Raw genomic sequence first — 22,587 nt, 5'->3', positions numbered from 1 at the left:
CTATGCCCCAATGTAGGGGGGAGTGCTAGGGCAGTGAGGCAGGAGTGGGAGGGTAGGTGGGGGAGCACCCTCATAGAAGCAGGTGGAGCAGGGATGGGATAGGGGGGTTGTGGAGGGGAAAATGGGAAAGGGGATAACATTTGGAATGTAAATAAATAAAATATCCAATGAAAAAATTGCTTGCTTTGTAACCTATAGAAGCCATTTAGACATAAAAGGGACATCATCTTTGATGTCAGAGAAACTGTTACACCCTCCCATGACATCATAGATAAACCAGAGCTTTAGGGTGGTGCTTGGTATATTGTGGGTTATATAGAAGTGAGAACATTTTTACCAACAAAAAGAGCTTATGTCTGTGTCCTTACCCCTGAGATTTATTACCTGTGTGAGTTTGAAGAACCTTGTGAAGATAATATTGGCTCAGTTAGCAGAAATTTCTGATCACTTTAACAAATGCTTAGAACTCTGTTAAGCAACAAGTTGTTCTTTAGTCAGTCTGCTGAGCAGGTTTTCCTGAATCATGTGTGTTCCCTGGGAGATTAGATAAACGTTAACCCATTTCTAGCAAATCTGTACAACTTTACAGTGTACACTTAATAGCTTCACCTCATTCCGGTTCTGACCTGGGTTTATTTTTCACATTAGCTTGACTTCCTTGCCTATGTTTATTTTTGTTGGAAACTATCTTCAAATATTCTTGAATGGCACTGAATAACAGACCATGTCCCCCTCTCAGAGCTGATCTATAAGTGACATATATCATAGGTAGTGTGCTTTTTTTTAACTGAATCAAAGAATTATAGCTGCTTTAAACTGAGCATTTAAAATGGTTTTGAAGAGACTGGCCGGTTACCGTGTGTCCACGTTTGGTCTATAATTACAGAAAGTTCAGTGAGGAGGCCTGGAGATTTTCTTTCCAGCCTTTAGTGTGGTAAATAAATAAGATGATGTGCCTGTCTACTGTAGATCTTAGTTTCTTTGAGATTAAGAACAACTGATGTCTTTTCTCCCTTAAGAGCTTCTTGCTCCCTATTATCTTATGTTTTATATCTTACTGTAAGCAGCACAGTAAAACCCTCAGAAGAGGCTTAGGAGAAAGAATGTACCTTCTACAGGGCGAGGTTGTAGCCTCCTGACCCACGTGAGATGGCTGTGCTCAGGAGGTTGTTTTGTGTATTGCAGGCCTTTCGGGAAGACCTGGAATGCCTCATCCAAGAACAGATGAAGAAAGGCCACAACCCAAGCGGCTTGTTAGCGTTACAGCAGATTGCAGATTACATCGTGACCAGCTCCTTCTCGGGCTTTGCCTCACCCTCCCTGAGTACGCTTGCTCTCCCTGTTGGGATGCTTGATTTCCTCTGCTGCAGAGCACTGTGCTCCTTAGCGACTTGTTCCTGTTCAGCTATAGAACGTATAAGTAGGTCTGGTGCTACCGCCTGCAGGACCAGCACTCAGCAGTGACGGCAAAGGGTCATGAAGCCAAGGCCAGCCTGAGAAAAGTAGTGAAGGCCACAAGAGGTCTAGCGATGTTGTTCAGTGGCTGGTACTACTCACAAGGCCATAGGCTCAATCCCCAGTGCCTTTTAAAGGCTACTGACGTCTGATACTTAGAGGAGCCTATGAGCCAGCCACTGAGGAGACTTTTCAAGCCTTATTAAAATACTGTAAGGCATGGTCACTATCCCAGATGGATGTGTTTAATTAACCCTGGAGGACCAGTGTAGTAATCTATGATTTTTTTTTTTGACTCACAGTTTCCAAGTGGATTCAGTCCACCACAGCAGCAAAGGCAACCCAGCTCTGCCTGTGAGATGAAAGTCGCAGACGGCAGTTCCTCACACAACACACACACACACACACACAGAGAGAGAGAGAGAGAGAGAGAGAGAGAGAGAGAGAGAGAGAGAGAGCACAGGGACCAGACAGAGAGCGGGCCTGCCCCTGGTGGCCTACTTCTCAGCAGCAGCCCCACTTCCAAAGGTTGTACAGCCTTCACGATAGGGCGCAAACTGGAGACCACGCATTCAACATATAATCCTTTAGTGAACATTTCAGAATCAAGCCATAACAGGAACTGTAGAAGAAAACGTTTAAAAGCCATTCACAAGAAACTGTCCGTTCCCTTTTCCTACGGCCTCATGCTGAGAGCTGGAGTTGCTTGCTGTGTGAAGAAGACTGAGGAAGGGAGGGAGAGGACCAGGTAGTCAGACTGGGAAGGAGTTGCTACTGAGAGCATCGTACAAAGGACCAGGCGTTTTACTCATTGTGTAGCTCATTGCTACAGCAGCAGTTTGTGTCTCTGAACTCCCTATAAGTGCTAAGACCATGGGCTGGACGTTCTAGTGTTTCAGCTGTAACCATATTCAGAGCCTTTGCAGTGACGGGCAGGTGCAGAGGCCACATAGGGCCAGCAGACAGCCTCACGGAAGACTCAAGAGATAAGGGGCTTTTCTTTGTTTTATGTATCCCCGCTGTCTCTTTCTTTTGTTGATAGACATTTCTAAGTCATATTTTATTGAACGTAAGTCTTTTCTAAACACTTGAGACCCAACAGTAGGAGAGTGCCAGGTGGGGCGTTTGTAGAACTCCCAAGGGCACCATGGCCTTGGGCCTGAGGGTCCTGAGGTAGCAATCCAGGGAAAGGAAGTAGATCCGACTGAAAGGACTCGTCACTGTTAGACCCAAGCAGCTGCCAGCAGAGAAAGTGAAAACCCGAGTGTAGAGGATTAGTGGCTGCTGGTCTGCATGAGTGCCAGGAAAGGAAGGGAAACTGAGTCAGATCATTGAAAGAGAGAGGCCTGTGCCTGCATCAGCTGTGTGGTTGTGGGTCTATGAGGGAGGAGAACCCTAGAGAGCTTAGTGGCAGACCAGACATGCTGGGTGCAGGCACGTGAGTCACCTAGCTTCCAGAGAAGCAGTCTACCAGCAGAAACAAAAATTCAAAGCTAGAGCTATTTTAAGCACTCTGTTACAGTGGGCATTTGTACACAGGCAAGATTCTCTTTCCCTTGGAGTTAGGAAATTACACTAAATAAAGCAGGTGACCAGACAATAGGGCATTGCCATGCCAAGAATTACAGTATGGTGATGTGCTTGGAGTGTCTGGGTAGTACATACATGAGGTCATCTTTGATGACCTCTCCAAGGAGATCCCGTGTCAGCTCATGCTTGAAAAGCACGGTGTGTGTGTCTTAAGATGGAGAGGAAATATCTAAGTCCAGGAACCTGGTAAAGGAACCAAGTCGGAAAAAAGTGGAGATTTGATTGGGCTCTTCAAGGAACAGAAATAAAGATAATGGCCTGCTTGCTCTCTGAGGGGACAAATAGAAAAGAATTAGATAAGAGCATAGGCAGGGCACATGATATTTAAATGTGATGTGATGTCAGCATAGCCTGCTTTGGAAGCTGGCATCTTGTTGCTACCTTAGTGGGAAGACATTTTTAAACTGGAGTGATTTTTAAAGGCGCACTAGATTTTCTGTGCAAGAATGAACTTGAAGATTTCATAGAATTAACAAGAAAACTAGGAAGAACCAGGGTGTAGGATCTAGTTTGGTTTGGGAAATGAAAGAAACTTGTGGCATGTTTGCTTTGAGTTGCTGAGATGCCACAGCCATTGAAAATGCAATTAAGTGCTTAGGAGAGTGTCTTGGCAGGCAGACCCAGAGAAGTGCTACCCAGGCCACTGCACCACATGGGGAAGGGATTAATGCAGACTCTCCCCTCTGAGCATCCTAGTTCCACATCAGGAACATGTTTGTGGTTATAGGTGACAAAACATGGTAGCAGGAAAGCCATATCCCATGTCCCAGGAGTGACTAGAAGTCAGGAAGTGCAAATGGATCCATTTGGAAGATTTTTGTGTCAATGTGAAAACAGAGAAGTTATGTAAGAAGTAGAAAGAGAGTGAAGAATAAAATAATGGTGACTACAAAAATTTATTAAAAATTAAAGTATTTTAGCTGGGCATAATGGCTCATGCCTTTAATCTCAGTACTTGGGAGGCAGAGGCAGGCAAATCTTTGAGTTCAAGGCCACCCTGGTCTACAGAGTGAGTTCCAGGATGGCTAGGGCTACACAGAGAAACCCTTTCTCTGAAAAATTGTTTTTAAGTATTTTGTTTGGCCTATACATGATTGAAACTGTTTCTTTGGAGTAGTTTGCAATATTGCAAATTTTGATGATCTCTTACTTTGAACCTACCATTTATTTTATTTTTGAGACAGGATCTCATGTTGATCTCATGTTCAAGCTGGCCTTGAACTCATTAGATAGTCAAAGATGACCTTGAACTTGTGATCTTGCTTTCTCCACCTCCCAAGTGCACAGGCTATGGGAATGTACTACCACACACCACCAATTGGGTTTCTCTTTAAAAGTTCTTACAATTTAAGCAGTGCCACAGGCAGGAGCAAGAAGTGGAAGAGATTTGCTGCAGTATCTACAAGTGAGTTAAGACATAGACCCAAGTTTGGAAAGTAAGGACCATGTGGAAACGGTGAACCGTGGTAAGTTACCACTGGTGACCAGGAGATGTTCAAAAGTAAAGACTGGAGCACACTTTTAATCTCAGCAATCAGGAGGCAGAGTTAGGCAGATCTCTAGGAGTTCTAGGCTTGCCTGGTCTAGATAACAAGTTCAGGCCAGCCAGGGCTACATAGTAAGACATAGATAGATAGATAGATAGATAGATAGATAGATAGATAGATAGATAGATAGATAGATAGATAGATAGATTTTTAAAAATAAAATTAAAAAAATAATACTGAGTAAAGATTGCTAATTGAGCTTATAGACATTGTAATGTCAACATTACAGGAATAAAGAGAAGAAAGCAAGAAAAGTGAGAGTAGAATCACTGTGGACTTGAGTTGTGTATGTTACTTTGTCATGGGCCTTCATAAATAGTAGGATGGTGCTGGAGAGATGGCTCAGTGGTTAAGAGCACTGAGTGCTCTTCCGTAGGTCCTGAGTTCAAATCCCGGCAACCACATGGTGGCTCACAACCATCTGTAATGAGATCTGACGCCCTCTTCTGGTGCATCTGAAGACAGCTACAGTGTACTTAGCTATAGTAATAAATAAATCTTTGTAAATGAATAGCTAGCAGGATGGGGGAGGAGGACCTGGTCAGGGAAGATGTTCTCTAGCACAAAATAGCACCAGTGTTCATGAAGAGAAGTAAAGGAGGGAGGGGTAAAACAGAAGCCTAAGCTCAGGAAAGGAAAAGGAGAAAGGAGGGAGGACCTGGGAAGTAGATGATAAGGGAGGGAGCACTCCAAGGTCAGCAGGGAGGGAGAGCAGAAGCTGCTCGCTCACTCAGTAACAGGTGCACTTGGTAGCTGGAAGGCAGAAGCCAGACAATTATTTGCTTGCATTTTTTCCATTTCAGATGCTTTTACATTTGACTATGTCAAAATAGATATTAAGAAGTTATCTTTCAATTTTTTTTATTATTACTCTAAGAAACAGCTGTGTTTCTTAGTGGCATTTTACCTCTGGGGTCATCCCACCTTCTTTTCCAAGTGATGTAACTTGCAGTCACTCGCTCGCTCGCAGGTCCGAGGGGAAGCGCCTCTCACTAAGCCATTAGTGACGGCAGCAGCCCTTATTCTTACCCTCACTGCATTTCTCTGAAGGGAGAGTGAACTAACAAACCATAGTGTGTGCTGATGAGTTTCGATGGTTGTCACAAATCTGGAATTCATCGGGATAGGGCTATCTGCAAGCATCTAATTGCTAGGTTAAAGGATTACTTGAGTCAAATCTCTTGCATTTCTTTTTTCCATCTAGGTCTTGGCATGGTCACACCTATTAATGACCTTCCTGGTGCAGATACATCCTCGTATGTGAAGGGAGAAAAGCTTACTCGCTGCAAACTTGCCAGCCTCTACAGGCTTGCAGATTTGTTTGGGTGGGCACACCTGGCAAATACGTACATCTCGGTGAGCGCTTCACTTTTGGTTCCTTTTTCTGAAATTCTAACTAGATGCCAACAGTGATCTCTCATCATTACTGGAAAGTCCAGTTTTCAGAGGTAATGATAAATGAAACGTCATCCCCACGGAGAAGACTAATTCCCCAGCTTCCCTTTCCCTCTCTCTTGTCTGTGATGCTCCTTCGAAGACCAGTGTAGGACTTCCCAGAAAGAGATCATGAGTGCTCACCCCTTCCCATGATGCATAGCTGAGCAGCCTCAGTGGCACTGGAAAGCACTGGGCAGGGAGAGCAGAGGGCACAGGCTCCCTCCCTGTGCTTGTAATCTTTTTTTTTTTAAGATTTATTTATTTATTATATGTAAGTACACTGTAGTTGTCCTCAGATACTCCAGGAGAGGGCATCAGATTTTGTTACAGATGGTTGTGAGCCACCATGTGGTTGCTGGGATTTGAACTCAGGACCTTCGGAAGAGCAGTCGGCACTCTTAACCACTGAGCCATCTCGCCAGCCCCAGTTCCTCATTTGTATGCAGACAAGCATTGGAAGGGAGGAAGTGCAGATGAGAGAGCATCAGGGTCTTGTCTGTCAAGTAGAAGAGAGGCTACTGAAGGTGATGGGGCCTGAGGGAGAGAGAGGCTGGGGAAGGAAGAGTGAGAGAAAGAACAGAACCAACTTTGTGTTAAAAAAAATACCACAATGCTGTGTAAACTAATAAAGCCATAAATAATAAATACACTTGAGTTCTCTGTCATGTGTTTTCATGTGGCCACACTTGGCAGGATGGCACTGTTTGGAATAAAAGCCATTGAGATACTGGATGGGAATGGTGTGCGCAGTGTCACCGCTCCTCAGTTCCCCATTTCATCCATACCTTGATTCCCTCACAGAGGGTTTTCCTTCCAGAGCCCTGTTCATTGGAAGCATAATCCTAGCCATAGTTAGGTTATAAACGCAAGTGCCGTGTTCTAAGCCTTGGTTTTTCTCTCTTCCAGGTACGAATAAGTAAGGAGCAAGACCACATTATAATAATTCCCAGAGGCCTCTCTTTTTCTGAAGCAACAGCCTCCACTTTGGTATGGTTCTCATCCCCGTGTTATGCGCACTCTTGTATTTAAGGAAAATTTTAGAGTTCAAAAAAAAATAGGGTGACTGACGACGACATTGATAAATTGACTTGGAATTACCTGATATTGTTTTCTTTTTTTTGAGACGAGGCCTCAACTGGGTAGTCCTACTACCTCAAACCCAGAATCCTACCTGCTTCTGCCTGCCAAGTGTGTGTGTGGATTAAAGGTGTGTGCCACCACACCTGGCTCTGCTTATATTTTAAAGAAAAACTTTTGACTATTGTCCAACTTACAAAAATTTTTTCCAAACAAGGTCAAAATAGAGTCTGCAGTTGAATGTAAACAGTCTAGTTGGTGTGAGGCTGGCCCTGCCCTGTGTCTTCTTTTCTCCGTGGTTACATGCCCAGTGGCTGCAGTGGCATGGAGCACCCCAGGAGTCCTGGTGCTGCAGTGTCAGCAAGTGGCGCACCTCCAACAGTCGCAGCAGATGCTAGCCCGGTCCAAGCCTCTGGTGAAGAGCTTGAGTCAGTCTCAGTGCCCTGGGACCTGGGTTGCCTACTAAGTGCCAACTCTTTTTTTTTTTTTTTATCATAGTACTTGTTTTAGAAATACAATCTGGGAACAAAACTGCACCTTTTCTTTTACAAAGTGTTTCTGGCTGCCATGGTTCTGTGATGAGTTCAGTTGTTGCAACCGAGGACCATAACATCCAAAACACTCTCTGGGCAGATTTGCCAGTCCCGGGTGTAGGGTGTAGATGAAATTTGATACGTATGTACCAGTGAAATGTATCTTTATGATTTTTCCAGGTGAAAGTCAACATAATCGGAGAAGTGGTGGACCAGGGGAGCACTGATCTGAAAATCGACCACACGGGCTTCAGCCCACATGCTGCCATCTATTCAACACGCCCCGATGTGAAGTGTGTGATCCACATCCACACCCTTGCCACAGCAGCGGTAAGTCGGCCATGTCCCAAACACAAAGTCCTGTTGATCTTCCCAACCCCGTGCTTCATGGTGTGCATCCCACCACACCCTGCTGAGCCTCTGCATAAACAGAAAGCGAGAGGTTCTTGCACTCACTTGCACTCCCACTCTAGGGAGCACCTGCAGAATTAAGTGTGTATTAGAAAACCAAGCACTTTAATAACTGGATCATTGAGGTTTGAGTATTTGAGTTGTGTTGTGTCCCTTTAACTTACCCCCCCCACCCCCACCACGCTTCTTTCCAGACAAAGGAAATGGAGTGGGAGGTGGGCCACAGTGGCGCACACTCAGTATCAGCAGTGCTCCCTGGACTGCCTGAAGAGTCAGGTACCAATGGTGGTGTACAAAAACTAAGTGTGGGATCTTGGGCCCAATCAATAGGTGTCCTCCATGAAGTGTGGGATCCTTCCAATTTCCCAAGAGTCTCTCATCCTGGGAGATGTCGCCTACTATGACTACCAGGGGTCGCTTGATGAGGAGGAAGAAAGAATTGAACTTCAGAAAGTGCTGGGTCCGAGCTGTAAGGTACGCACTGCTCTGTATCATGGGGCTTTCTTTGTTGCTGCTGCCTTTGCAAAGCACTGAGCCGTGTGGTTATTTAAAGCCTTGCCTGGGCCTCTCTTCTAGGTGCTGGTCCTCAGGAACCATGGCATGGTGGCTCTTGGCGAGACCCTTGAGGAGGCTTTCCATTACATCTTTAATGTACAGATGGCCTGTGAGATCCAGGTAGGAGCCAGGCAGACCCTCTTTCCTATTGCTCTACATTTGCCACTAGTTGGGTTTTGCTTATTTTCAAAGTCCTGATGACCAATGGCTTGTTGTTTTATCTTTTAATAGACGAAGCTTGTGAGCTCAGTTATCCCTGAAGTAAAAAAAGGAAAAGAAAATAAAGTCCACAGGCCCACAGTCTTAGAGCTGAGGAACATGCTTTTACCCACAGTCTCATTTCATTTCCTCTCTAGCTATGGCACTGACTGACTGAGACAGGGGCCCTACAGATCAAGAGCTGGGTATGTTGTAGAAAGAGCTAAGACCAAAGCTGGAAGTTTTATGAGTTCATGCAGTTAGCATTCGCACTCTGTGTTATCACACATTCGACACTTTTCCTCAGAGATGCTGAGTATATGCAAAGGCTCTAATATCCATCTTAAGATCAAGCCGATTCTCATGAAGTAAATAACAATAATTTTATTTCAAGGCCTGAAACAAAGGAAGAGAAAACCTGTTTCTGACTTGAGATGGTGTCTCTGTGTAGCCAGTGCTGGCCTCAGACTTGACATCCTCCTGCCGTGGCCGTAGTTAGAGCCTCAGGAGTGTGCTTCCAGGCTATCGGTCTGCTGACTTGTCTTGACCAACTTCTCTTTTGCAGTTAGGGTCCTTTTCTACAGGGGCTGTAAGGAGCTTAGCAAAGACAAAGAGCATGTCCTCCTTAAATGTCCTTAGATATGAGCGGATCTCCATAGTCCTTCTAAAGAGCACCTTCAACAAAAAGCGTTAACAAGATAGCCATCTGTCAGCAGCCTGGCCAAACTGTGACTTTTGGAAAGTAAGGTCTCTGTCGCTGTCCTTACACCTGTGTGTTTGTCCTTCCTGCTGGTTCCAGGTGCAGGCAGTGGCAGGGGCAGGTGGAGTAGACAATCTGCTCATACTGGATCTTCAGAAATATAAAGCATTCACCCACGGTGTCGCCATGTCTGGAGGAGGCGGTGTAAATATGGCTTCCCATCAGAAGTGGAAGGTTGGCGAGATTGAGTTTGAAGGGCTGATGAGGACCCTGGACAACTTGGTAGGTGAAATTTGAACCTAGACTTTGAGTTCCATATCTATGGATTCATGAACAGTAAATCTCATCTCCCTTTGGTTTTAAGGCTTACTTTTAACTTCCAGGACCCATGTTGGAGCCCTCAAAGGCTCTGTGGTATGATGATATCAGTGTTAGAAATGAGATACTCAATAGTTTTCCTTCTCCCATGAACACTCTGGGGTTAATTATTGTCACTACATTATGTAGTGTATTCCTTTATGCAAAGCCCTTATGTGTGTGGGTATTTTGCCTGCGTGCATGATTATGTGTGGTGTGTGTGCTTGGTGCCTGTGGAAGCCAAAAGAGACCATTGGATTCCTTGGCACTGGAGCTACAGTTGCAAGCTGCCATGTGGGTGCTGGAACTGAACCCATGTCCTCTGGAAGAGCAGCCAGCGCTCTAAAATACTGAGCCATCTCTCCAGCCCCTACAGTGTGTTCTTGAATTGGATCCTCCTACATACTTGAAGGTTGTATTCTTGGACCAATTTCTTCCTATCTCTGTCCTCTGATAACCACCACTTTAATCATATCTGTGAATTCAAGTGTTTTAGATTACACATGTATGTATGTCCATATGGTGTTTGATGCCTGACTTACCTCAGTTACCATAATGTCCTCCAAGTTCATCTGGATTGCCACTAATGCCAGAATTTCCTTCTTTTGGAAGCTGTATAGTATTCCATTGTGGACATGCCATGTTTTCCTTACATTTCCTTCTATAGTTTTGCAGGTTTTATTGAGACATCATGCACAAAGCTCAAAAGTTTTAAAATCTGCACAACCGAAAAATATATATTTTTCCAAAGCTAACCACAGTGTCTTTATGCATTCCTTCATTGATAGACACATAGGCTGATTCCCTATCTTATTGTGACTAATTCTGCAGTAAACACGGAGGTGCGAGTAGCTCTCAGCCCACTGATTTTACCTCCTTCACATCAATATCCAGGAAGTCGTGAGGTTACCAGATTATGTCGTAGTTATATTTAATTATTTTAATAGGATGAGGATCCTCCGCACTGCTTTTGATTATGGGTGTATTAATTTATAATCCCACCAGAACAGTGCACAGGAACATTTGTCTCTTCCCCTGTTTCCCTTAGACTCATCTCTGGTCTGCCTGGCACTAGACACCCTGACAGATGTGGTTTCATTTGCGTTTTTCATGGATCTGTGCATTTGAGTGTGGTCCTTTGCTTGTGTTTCCTTAATAGGTAGTTTTTGCTTGTAGCTTTTATTTAGCTTCTTAGATATAGGGTATTGACCACTTAGCCACATGGCATGGAAGATGTCATCTGAGATTGATTACCATCCTAGGAAGAAAGACTCCAGCTCTGTTTTCTCAACCCCAGTCTCCTGTGTAGAAGTCAAGACAGTTGGGTAGAAGATGGAGTGCCAGCTGCAGCCACTTTCAGTCATATCTTGAAATTGGCTTAATTTCAACTCCAGTGTTAAATGGAGGCTATGTGCAGTTTATTTTCCCTTTTTTTTTTCCAATCTGGAGACTCTTTTGGAATCATTTGCTTAATGCTATAGCACCGAGTGCTTTGTTGGTACAGGCTTGCTTGCTTCAATGTGGCCTTTGCCTCCCACAGGGCTACAGAACAGGCTATGCATACAGGCATCCTCTGGTTCGAGAGAAGCCTAGGCACAAGAGTGACGTGGAGATCCCTGCAACCGTGACTGCATTCTCCTTTGAAGATGATAGTGCTCCACTCTCTCCCCTCAAGTTCATGGCACAGAGACAGCAGCGTGAAAAAACAAGATGGCTGAATTCACCAAACACTTACATGAAAGTGAATGTGCCAGAGGAGTCTCGGAACGGGGAAACTAGTCCCAGGACGAAAATCACGGTACGCCTCCATTCTGCAGAGCATTGCCTTCTCAAAATGACTTACCTAATTACTCTCGAGTTGAATGTCCCACGCCTGAGCTATTAGAAAAGTAGGAGACACTGCAAACTCAGTGCCACTGTCGTTTATCAGGTATTCACTTTAAGGCTCTGTTCTAGACCCTGCTCATGGATAATCTCACTTTTTTTTTTTTTTTTAAGATTTATTTATTATTATATGTAAGTACACTGTAGCTGTCTTCAGATTCACCAGAAGAGGGCATCAGATCTCACTACAGATGGTTGTGAGCCACCATGTGGTTGCTGGGATTTGAACTCAGGACCTTCAGAAGAGCAGTCAGTGCTCTTACCCGCTGAGCCATCTCTCCAGCCCCTCACTTTCTTCTAATACAGAGTGGATACTTTTTTTTCTCCCTTTTTAGATAGAAAATCAAAAGAGGCTGACTGGGTTTTAGGGTAAGAGCATAGTCTGAGTGGCAGCGCTCTCTTGAACCCTCTTGGTAACCAGTGCGTTGCACTGCTGTGTGGCTGATGTAGCTCTGTACATTCAAACGTGAACCCTTCCAACACCAAGTTGTGCCTTAGTTGCATAAGTTAGTATAGTTATAGAGGTATTTTTAGTGATCACCCTGTAGCTAGAGATTGGGTTACTTTATCTGTTTTGAATTTTTTAGTTCAGATTTGGTTTGGTTTTGAAGTACATACCACCAAAGTTACTTAGGGTTGGGAGAAGTGAGAAGGTCTCACTGTGTAGCCCTGGCTGTCCTGGAACTTGCAGAAACCTACCCATCTTTGCCTCTGAGTGCTTGTATAAAAGGCTGGTTCTCTAATGCCCAGCACCACCAAGCATTCCTTAGCTACTTAAAATGAGTTCACACTATCATATAAATCAATCAATTCAACATGGAAATGTTTAGACATTTATTTTACCTGTCTATAAGGTTCTTCAGGAAAAAATACGTAATTAAATTGATAAGTTTCCTAGAATTTATTCAATAATCAGAGCTTGCCATTCAGCAACCATGGTCTTACATGAGCCTCCTCTAAGGGGGAGAGTGTAGAATGAGAGGTCCTTCAAACCCCGTAGTTCCATTAGGACCGCATGCTTCGAGCCTTGTCCTAATGTCAACCAAACCCAAAAGGTGTGCACCTTGAAGACGTTTCTCGAGTGAGTGTTTCCATGACTTGCTGGCTGTTGTTGCCCTGTGAGATTCACTGCAGGAGACAGACTCCAGATGCCAGCCAATCACAGCCATGTGTCTGTCTGTCTAAAGCAGTCTCCACATCCTGCTTGCATCTGTCAGGAGGAGAGAGCTTTAATTAGAAGTGTAATTAATTACTCATGTGCACTGTGATGGCCTTTGCTTCATCTTAAGTGAATGTTTTTGTGAAGCTGCTCTAACTGGCATGAGATATGAGTTAACCACCAAGAAACTGCTTAGTAAACTACAGTGGGCAGTAGTGATGCCCCCATGAGATTCAGCCTAGCTACCCAATGTCTAATACTTCTTTAATGCAAAGCTTCACTCTAGAAATGATTTTATTCTTTATTCTTTAGTGGATGAAAGCAGAAGACCCCTCTAAAGTTAGTAGTGGAACACCTATCAAAATTGAAGATCCCAATCAGTTTGTTCCTTTAAACACAAACCCGACTGAGGTGCTAGAAAAGAGAAATAAGGTAAGCCACAGCTCTGTGGTCCTAGGAGATGCTTCTTGAAGGGGACTTTTTGGGCTACTTTATTGGGTTCTGTTAGCTAGCACCCTTCCAACCGTTATTCACCCCAATCCCTTCCAAACCCCCAATACTAGGGAGGAGAGAAAGGATAGAGGGGAGAGGGGGCCTAGACCTCTTTAGACTTCTTCCTGCTGCTTAGGGGCATTGAGGTCCTTGGGGCAAGTCCAGTCTCCATCATCAGGATATCTCCAACCAGCAAGCCATCAATAGCAAACTCAGCAGCAGAGACAGCAGCAGGGGAGGGTGGACGGTGCTACAGCAGCCGCCCCAGGCCATCTCGGGCTCTCGCATTTATACCCTCTCAAGAGTCCCCAGAACTCTAAACTACCTGCAGCTGGCAAAAATCACACCCCTCAGGAGCACAGGACAGTCACAGTCAGTGGTTCCATATCCCACCCCTGGTATGAAAACAAACTCACATTACATAACGTAACTGAGTGCTTTAAGAAATTCTCACTACAGTTTTACTCTGTTCCGTGGTTAAATCACCAGGGGTGGCTTCTAGGCACAAGCTTAGAAGTTTGCCTACCTAAGAGTTAAGTGCATTGATGTCAGCTTAACCTCAGCTCTGCGCTGTCATTAGTGAGCAGGCTCTGTGAGGAGAAAATCCTCAGCACGTTTGTGCTTTAAAGTCCCTGTTCCTGGGAAGTACAATTCTCGCACAGGTAGGACAGTAGGACACTGAACGCCAAGGGGTGGAGATTAGGGCCAGCTAGCGTTCAGATGGTGGAAAGGGCTTCATGGAGATGAAAATTAAAGAGACTCTTACTCGAGAATGTAAGACAGCAGCTTTTAGGAAAAGAGCGCAGCGACCGTCTTCATGGTCACCCCAAGAACTTGTTCTTTCCCTTCAGATCCGAGAACAGAATCGCTATGATCTGAAGACAGCAGGGCCGCAGTCTCAGCTGCTGGCTGGGATCGTTGTGGACAAGCCGCCTTCGGTAAGTCTGAAGCGCTGCATCTCGGGCTCCACCCTCCACAGAAAGACTTGACTTTTCCATTTCCTTCTTTTTATTCTTACTGAAGTTGCTGTAAGTAACTGTTTTTTAAAAACTGAAAAGAACCATAAAACTTAGATGTCACATTTCATCCTCAGTCTTCAGAGGCACAGGCGAGCTTACAGGATGGAGGACACCAGACAGCAGAGCGTGGCACCCACCTAAAGGAATGTGCCTGCCGCCTCTTGCTTTATTAGTTTTAAGCCTTGATTCACTTGTCAGCTCTCAGGTATTATTTGTTTCTCACTTACAGAGGAAAGGCACTGCCATTTCTGTTGTAAGAAGCTATAAATTATAATTCCTGATCGCAGAGATTGTTAAATATGGAGTAAAGCTTATCTTAAAACTCAGAAGAGCAGTGGCCCTTTGAGGGGTGGACACTGGGTTCAGCCTGTCACAGAGTACTTGCAGTGCTCCCCGCTGCCTCCTGGGACGTGGGGCAGACCTGGGTTTTGTTTGCTTGTTACTAAATCAGCTTTCAGGGTTTATGCTATTATGTGTTCACTATTAAGCCAGGTGAGTGTCCCGTGATTACATCTCTTTCCTTTTTTACACAAACTCCCAGGCTTGAGTTGGCAATGGCTTTTCTTTTGCCTTAGCATAGTGTTTAGGCATGCATTACCATAGTTCTCCCCAGACCTTTTGTTTGATCCTCAGACCCACGCACAGAAGAGACTGCAAATGAATAACCTTAGTGATTTACCTGAGAATAATACGCCAACTCCAGCTTTAGTAAGAGAAGAGAGTAAAGGTCAGAGTGGAGACTGTATGTACGCACAGACAGCTAGATCCACAGAGACTGACAACACGTGGGCCATTCTAAACAGACAAGAAAGGAGACCTAAGTAATGCGGTAGGGCTGAAAGGTATGGCACTGAAACTCAGAAAATCACTGGGGAGTGCTCTGAAACTTTATATTCTAGTAAGTTAGAAAATCTAGCCGGGCGCTGGTGGCGCACGCCTTTAATCCCAGCACTCGGGAGGCAGAGGCAGGCGGATTTCTGAGTTCGAGGCCAGCCTGGTCTACAGAGTGAGTTCCAGGACAGCCAGGGCTACACAGAGAAACCCTGTCTCGGGGAAAAAAAAAGAAAGAATAATCTAGAATAAATTAGTAAATTTCTATATATGCATGGCTATGAAATTGGGCTAAGAAGTAACTCAACAGCTCACTAACAAGAGTCAAGGCCAAAGCGGAAGGAAGCAGTCTCCCAGCAAAGCCACAGCCAGGTCAGCACTGAGAGTCCTGTCTCTAAAACCAACCAACAAACACAAATTCTGAAAACCCTGGGAATAGACATTCCTTACCGCAATCTAGTAAAGACAGTGCATAGGAGACCTGTAAGTAACACTGTACTGTGTTAGTTACAAAAACTGAAGACAGGGGTAAGACATCCGTGAGCAGTGAGCAAAGGAAGAAGTAAAGGCTATAGGAGAAGAAGAGATCGTAGTATCCAGCTTCAGAAGGTAGCTATATTACTGAAAGCAAACTACAGACTCAGTGTAGTCTCACACACACACACACACACACACACGACGGGGGGCGGGGGGGAAGGATGGGGAGGGGAGCAAGGGAGGAGAAGAGGAAGGGAGGGAGGGAGGGAAGGGGGAAGGAAGGGTTAGAAGTATTACAGTACCTTACTCCAAATTACACTGCAGAGCCATCGTAACAAAAGCTGGCCAAAGCCCTCCCTGTAAATCAGTCCGTGCAGTAGAGAGCCCAGTATAAGCCACACACCAATGTCCATGGGACTTATGACAAAGTACCAAAGATATCCATCAAGAAAAGGCTGGGAACCCGCTTAGCCACTTGTAGAGGGATAAAACTAGGCCCCTACTGCTCACCCTGCACAGAAATCAATGCAAAATGTATCAAAGACCTTAACTAGGACTTGGAGTTCTGCCTGACACTGCTGTGAAAAACATACTGGGAAGTGGGCTGGAGAGATGGCCCAGCTATTAGGAGCACTGACTGCCCTTCTAATGGTCCTGAGTTCAAATCCCAGCAACCACATGATGGCTCACAACCATCTGTAATGGGATCTGACGCCCTCTTCTGAGGTGTCTGAAGACAGCGACAGTGTCACATACATAAAATAAATCTTTAAAAAAATAAATAAATAAAATGAAAAAAATCTAAATTCACTTGGAAGTACAAAGGACCCCAAGTCATCCTGAGTCACTAGACCAGACCTCCTTGCTTCACAAGCCACCGCAGGCCTCGGCGGAGCGAGTACTTCAAAATACGAAATTCTGAAACCCATAGTACTTTTCAAAAATTATAGCTGATTAAGGTAACTTTTTTGGCAAAACTTATTTCAGGTGAGGAAATTTCACACCATGAGTACAATCCCAATGCTCCTCTGGAACTTTTCCACACATGCGGTCATATTTACACCCCTCCCCAGCCCCCGCCATTACTCTTGCTTATCCCCTCCCCGGCCCCTTCCTGTTTCCGTGATGCTCTCACTCTCTAGACGTCCCAGAGGACAGAAAGCTGCTGACAGGTATCCTTGCTGAGCCACCATTTTCACTGCCCAGTGGGCTCCAGCTGGACCGTCTTCCCGCTATAGGCTGTTTTCTCTTCTTTGTGGCTGAGTAATGCTCACTTGTGTATTTGTACATTTTTTTCACCACTCATCTTTCTCCATGGAACTCAGTTATATACTGACTTGGACTGCTTCAGGTAGATATAGCCAGGCGCTGTATACTTGGGTCATATGGTAGCTCTGTTTATAATCTGTAAGTTAAAAAGCATGTTGCGTTGTCATTTCTTACAGTTGCTTGAAGTTGGGTAATCACAAACACTTATATGAGTATGTACTTTGTGTGTATGCATGTGCCTGCATGTGTGCACGTATGTGTGTATTGTGTGCGTGTGTGCGTGTGTGTGTGTGTGTGTGTGTGTGTGTGTAGGCAACAAGTAAGTAAAGATCTGTAGAGTCCGTGGTAATAAGTCTACCGTGTTGGGTTTTCCTCTGTAAGACCATGCAGTTTGACGATGACGATCAGGGCCCACCAGCTCCTCCTAACCCATTCAGCCACCTCCTGGAAGGAGAACTTGAAGAGTATACGAAGACAATCGAGAGAAAGCAGCAAGGCCTGGACGGTAAGTTCATGCTGAGGCTGGGTCTGGGCTCAGCGTACTGACTGCAGAGAGCACCGGAGCTGCAGGACAGAAGGCAGGGCTTCTGCGCTCTCTTAGCTCCTCTGCTCTAGACCTTTCCATAGAGAACCACTCTGCAGTTCAGACAGAAGGCATCTGTTCTTCTCGGAATGTAATCAGAACATGGGCTGTGTTATCATACAGTGTATAACACCAAGGCCATAAGAATAGAGAATTTCCAGACACAAGAAATAGAGGTCTTGCTTTGAACATGCATAGTATGTGGATTTGTAGTCATGGATTCTCCAATACATGGTTTTAATTAATGCTTTGTGAAATCTTTGTTCTGGTGTCTCAAGTTGCCAGTATAGTCATTTCAAAACAACATTTTAAATCAACATTTAATGTAAACTGCTGGGAATTTGAAGTGACTTTCCTGGACACATGGGTGCTCTAACGCAGTGGAGTGTTTCTGACTTTGCAAGTCTTTGTAAGTTTATAAGTAGGACAATTAAGGACTGATGATGAAGAACCAACTGTGGAGGCGTTTGCCTGGGATCCCCGCACCCGAGGCTGAGCCAGGAAGAGTTTTGAAGAGTAGCCTAGGCTAAGTAGGAGATCTTGTCAATAATAATAATAATAGATTGTTAGGAAGAAGCATTACTACTTGAGTCCTAGCTCTACTTTGCTCCAGAATTAAACATTGACCTTAGCAGGGCGTTGGGGCTGAAACACAGTGAACTGTGTATAAAACTGTCTGGGCAAGAAGGATTCAAGGAAGACGATTAGAAGGCTCTGATCCAGTAGGAGCCTCTGCGTTGGCGCATCCGCATTTAGCTACAGCTAGCATTTCTACCCAAGGAAAACAGTCAGTAATGAAAGAATTGTCGTCTGTGTTAGATACCATGGTATTACCTGGTAGCTAAAGGCTAATGACAGCTTTTGTGTCTTTAGCACAAAATCAAGTTGCCCTACTCATTAATGCACTTACAGAAAATAGTTCTAAGGGGCGTATTTACCTTGTTTGTTCTAACATAAGATGGAAGAAAACATCTTTCATACTTTATAAAATGTCCTTATTCAATCTCTTATTTTTGAAAGCCTGACAATGCCAGGTAACAAATACCATAGTCTGGATGTCGCCTTCCGAATACACTTTGTAAATATTTCCTGTTACATCTCTGCATAAGCTCACTAATACTGCTCTAGCGGAATCACTAACCGGGAATCGCTAGGTCTCGGTGGAGCCTCTGCCTCGATCCTGTAGCCTGTAGCCTGCTGAGGCTTCGTCAGTCACTTTTTTCATCTGGCTGTATTTTGGTTTCCTATACTAGCAAAAGCTAAACGCATTCGGTCTCTGTCTGGGCTGCCAATATCCATGCTTTTTTTAACTCAGTGTACAAGTTACTGTTCATGGCCCGAAGTTTAACACGTCAGCCCCTCAGAATCCTAGTGACTGACATGTGGAGTGGCGGTAAGCATGCTCAGTTCTCAGCTGACGAGCTTGCGAGCGGGCATTGGATGTACGCACTAACCTCTCTGAAACTGTAAGCTTCCTTGTTTTGTTTGCATGGCTTTTAACTGAGCATCTTATTCAACAGACGCTGAGCAGGGGTCACTCTCAGACGACGCTGCATCTGTTTCACAAATTCAGTCTCAAACTCAGTCACCGCAAAGTATCCCTGAGAGATTAGAAGGTACTCAATGTAATGTAACTCCCCACAGCTGCCCCCTCGTAAGTCCTGTCGTTTGTCCCGTGGACGGGATCGGACACTTGCTCACAGTCCCTCTGTCAGGGTCCCACACATAGGGATGGGGGCAGCTCTGACTCACTGCAGTTTACATTCACTCGCTGGGAACTCACTCTCCTGGCTTGGGCCAACCCATAGTTTTTATGAATTTGTGGAATTAAAAATGACTTGCCCTCGTGTACCTTCTAATAAGTAGCATGAAGTTCTGTACAGTTTTAAATGTCAAATGACCCTCAGATTAAAGAAAACCTATCTGCCGTCACCCTCGCTTATGCTGACTTGATTTACCATGGAAAGGCGGGCCACCAGTCTACAGTTTGTGACCCTGTTTAACACTTGTCTTCTCTTCCCCTTTGTATCATTGAAGAAAATTAGCTTCATGCTAATAGATACATGTTATTAAAATAATAATCCATCCTCATTAAAATTAAAGCAATGCATGGCTCAAGACATTGCTAAAACTTCTCAGTTTTGCAAATGAAACAGAAACGTTGACTGAGTAAATAATCTACACCCCCCCCCCCGTACCCCTCCCAACCTCTCCTTTTGTAGAAAACCACGAGCTGTTTTCCAAGAGCTTCACCTCCATGGACGCGCCTGTCATGATCATGAACGGCAAGGACGAGATGCATGATGTCGAAGATGAGCTTGCCCAGCGAGTGAGCAGGCTAACCACAAGCACGACCATAGAGAACATCGAGATCACCATCAAGTCCCCAGAAAGAACTGAAGAGGTCCTGTCGCCTGATGGCTCACCTTCAAAGTCGCCCTCCAAGAAAAAGAAGAAATTCCGCACGCCTTCTTTTCTCAAAAAGAACAAAAAAAAGGAGAAAGTTGAGGCCTAAGTAGTCCTTTTGTAATTTGTATATTACATTGTGGCATTGCACACTTAAATACCATATTTTAGTTAATCGTTAATATACGGTGGTAGATCAGATTGGGAGTATGTAGCAAACTGGACTTTAAAAAACTGGAAAGAGGTTTTACTAAAAGAAAAATATTATTGAAAACTTTCAAATTCATCTCTTTTTATATGTCCAAAAACAGCCGAGCTTTTCAGCAGTGGCTGGATTGTCTGACTCTGCCCTCCCTGGCAGAGGGTTGTTACTGTTGCTCGTTAGCAGCTGCTGCCTGGTGCCTAGGCCTCTGCAGCACATCTGCTGGGAAGGAGCTGCCAGTGATCAGGAGACAATGTTTACTTGTCACCAGCCGCTTCACTCACTAATCAGACTATGAGTTTATCATCGTGGTTATTGACTGTATCTTTGGGTCCCCACTGTTTCCATGGGCATTAATGGAATGTTTTAAAAGCTTCTACAAGACTCTAGAGCATTAGTATACATTGGCACATCATTTTTTAAAAATGTTTTAAGAAAAGATTTGTTTGGGTTTTTACTCATAGTATGAAATTCCCCTACCTGAAGTAACTGTTTGCCAAAAAGTCATTTTAATAAACTATAATTTTTGAAGAACTTCCTTTTTTATTAGTTTAAAAAACCCCTTATTTTTCATAGAGGGGATTTTGTACACATAATATGAGTTATTTAGTTTAACTCTTGCAAAAAAACAATTTTTGTATGTTAAAACGTTTGTATACCTTCAGTATAAGGTGTCATGTGCATGTTAGCCAATCAGTTAGGGGTAAAGCCTGCCCGAGTGCCATCCAGGAGTCCAGGGGCATGGCACCCGAAGGGCAGATCAAGGCCTGGAGTCGTATTTGAACCATATAATGTATTTTTCTCTTAGTATTGCTGATGGATGAAGAGGCTGAGGGGAAGGGAAGAGTAGGAGACAGGACAGGACTGAGTCCTGTGTCGACAGGAGAAAGAACATGGAGATTGACTTACTGAAAATAAGGCCCAAGTTTCTAAAATCCTGTTTCCTGCCAAAATCAATGTCTTGGTTGACATTTGAATTTTAAAAGAGTTAAAGTGTACATCCTTTTAGAAGACGGCACTAGAATAAATCCGCAGGTCTAATCCCACCAGCGAGAAAACTACCACATCTTGATTTTTGCAAACTTAATCTTGATTTTTATAAACTTAAATTTTGTTTTAACTTCCTTTCTACTGTAAATACAAATTTAAACCTAGATTTAATATAGTTTTCTCCATTTCCCCAAGTAATGTCGCAGGTCAATGTAAATGGATGACCCCAGTACTCCATGAGTGGAAGTAACGCGCCCTGCGGGTGACTGGGCACGCAGACGTGACATTGGCCACTGTGCTCTCTGGGCTGGCTCTGTCTGACGCTGTGACTGATGCTGGTCCTCTTAGATCTCACTAACTCCTGGAGCCTGTTAATCTCGTAGTGGAAACTTTGAGTTGCTGAAGTGTGCATCTGAGGATTCTTTTATGTCCTACATCATCTGTGTTGTACTACAACGTGTGGAGACACAGTTACCTGTGAACTATTCTTTTCCATAACTTTTAAAGAATATATATATCTAAATGAATGCAATGTGCATAAATATTTTTTAAACACAACAGTAAACGATTGCACCTTTTCGCTAATGCTTCTCTTTATTTGCTTTGACATAATGAATGAGCCAGTGAACTCAGTGTCCTGTGGAAAATGTATAAAAGTTATCTGATATTGCTCTTAGATGTTATGCTAATTAATGTTAAATCACAATAAACGGTATTTTAAATATATACATTTGGTATAATGAGGTTTCCATTCAGGAGTGGTTTCCTAGGTTAGACTTTGTGATCTGCCAAACTTTAATGTGAAACAGTGAAGTGATAAAATTGTCCTCTGAGTTAAGGAGTCTTGATAAGCTTTCTTTTCAATTTATATGGGCTTGGTGACACATGTCTTTAATCCCAGTACCCTGGAAGCAGAGGCAGATGGAACTCTGTGAGTTCCAGAACAGCCAAGGCTACAATAGTAAACTGTGTCTTAAAATATTTTTATATTCCTATATGCATCATGAGTTACATGTATTTGCATGCATTGTGTGTATAACTCTCTTGTCTTGGTTAGGTATGGTGGCCTAAGGATGCTGATAGGATGGAAGATATAAGCTGAGTACTAAGCTCAGACAGTAAATCCCACAGACAGCAGTGTAGGGAAAGAGCAGAAGAGAGAGAGCTCACACGTTTCCATTAAGGTTTGATTTTTTTTTCATTCCCCTCTAGTTCCTGACATTTGTATTCCCTATATATCAGCCACCATAACATGAATATCATTTGTGTCCTGGTTTTTCCTACCCACCCTAGAGACACCAACTTCTGTCTTAGTTAGGGTTTTACTGCTGTGAACAGACACTATGACCAAGGCAAGTCTTATAAAAAAAAAAAACCAACATTTAATTGGGGCTGGCTTACAGGTTCAGAGGTTC

The 22,587-nt window shown here is 44.0% G+C and overlaps 1 protein-coding gene across 9 annotated transcripts in view; it reads left to right on the top strand.

The window, feature by feature from the left end:
* Nucleotides 1–21,904, top strand: part of Add3 (adducin 3) — a 103,572-nt gene extending 81,668 nt beyond the window's left edge. For 8 of the 9 annotated variants that reach the window (XM_021151222.3, XM_021151223.3, XM_021151224.3 and 5 more), the window contains 13 exons: nucleotides 1,186–1,324; nucleotides 5,797–5,948; nucleotides 6,936–7,016; nucleotides 7,820–7,969; nucleotides 8,381–8,524; nucleotides 8,627–8,725; nucleotides 9,603–9,785; nucleotides 11,401–11,658; nucleotides 13,216–13,335; nucleotides 14,247–14,333; nucleotides 17,373–17,496; nucleotides 19,095–19,190; nucleotides 19,797–21,904. In XM_021151222.3, the coding sequence (XP_021006881.1) occupies nucleotides 1,186–1,324; nucleotides 5,797–5,948; nucleotides 6,936–7,016; nucleotides 7,820–7,969; nucleotides 8,381–8,524; nucleotides 8,627–8,725; nucleotides 9,603–9,785; nucleotides 11,401–11,658; nucleotides 13,216–13,335; nucleotides 14,247–14,333; nucleotides 17,373–17,496; nucleotides 19,095–19,190; nucleotides 19,797–20,089 (1,926 nt within the window). In that variant the 3' untranslated portion in view covers nucleotides 20,090–21,904. The remainder of the gene's footprint in view (nucleotides 1–1,185; nucleotides 1,325–5,796; nucleotides 5,949–6,935; nucleotides 7,017–7,819; nucleotides 7,970–8,380; nucleotides 8,525–8,626; nucleotides 8,726–9,602; nucleotides 9,786–11,400; nucleotides 11,659–13,215; nucleotides 13,336–14,246; nucleotides 14,334–17,372; nucleotides 17,497–19,094; nucleotides 19,191–19,796) is intronic. The other variant, XM_021151227.3, reaches the window with a different exon arrangement.
* Nucleotides 21,905–22,587: the final 683 nt, after the last annotated feature.

The sequence above is a fragment of the Mus caroli genome, unplaced genomic scaffold (assembly GCF_978045245.1).
Source record: "Mus caroli unplaced genomic scaffold, Mus_caroli_1 scaffold_20, whole genome shotgun sequence".
Classification (NCBI taxonomy): Eukaryota; Metazoa; Chordata; class Mammalia; order Rodentia; family Muridae; genus Mus; species Mus caroli.
This window is presented reverse-complemented; position numbering and strand designations above follow the sequence as displayed.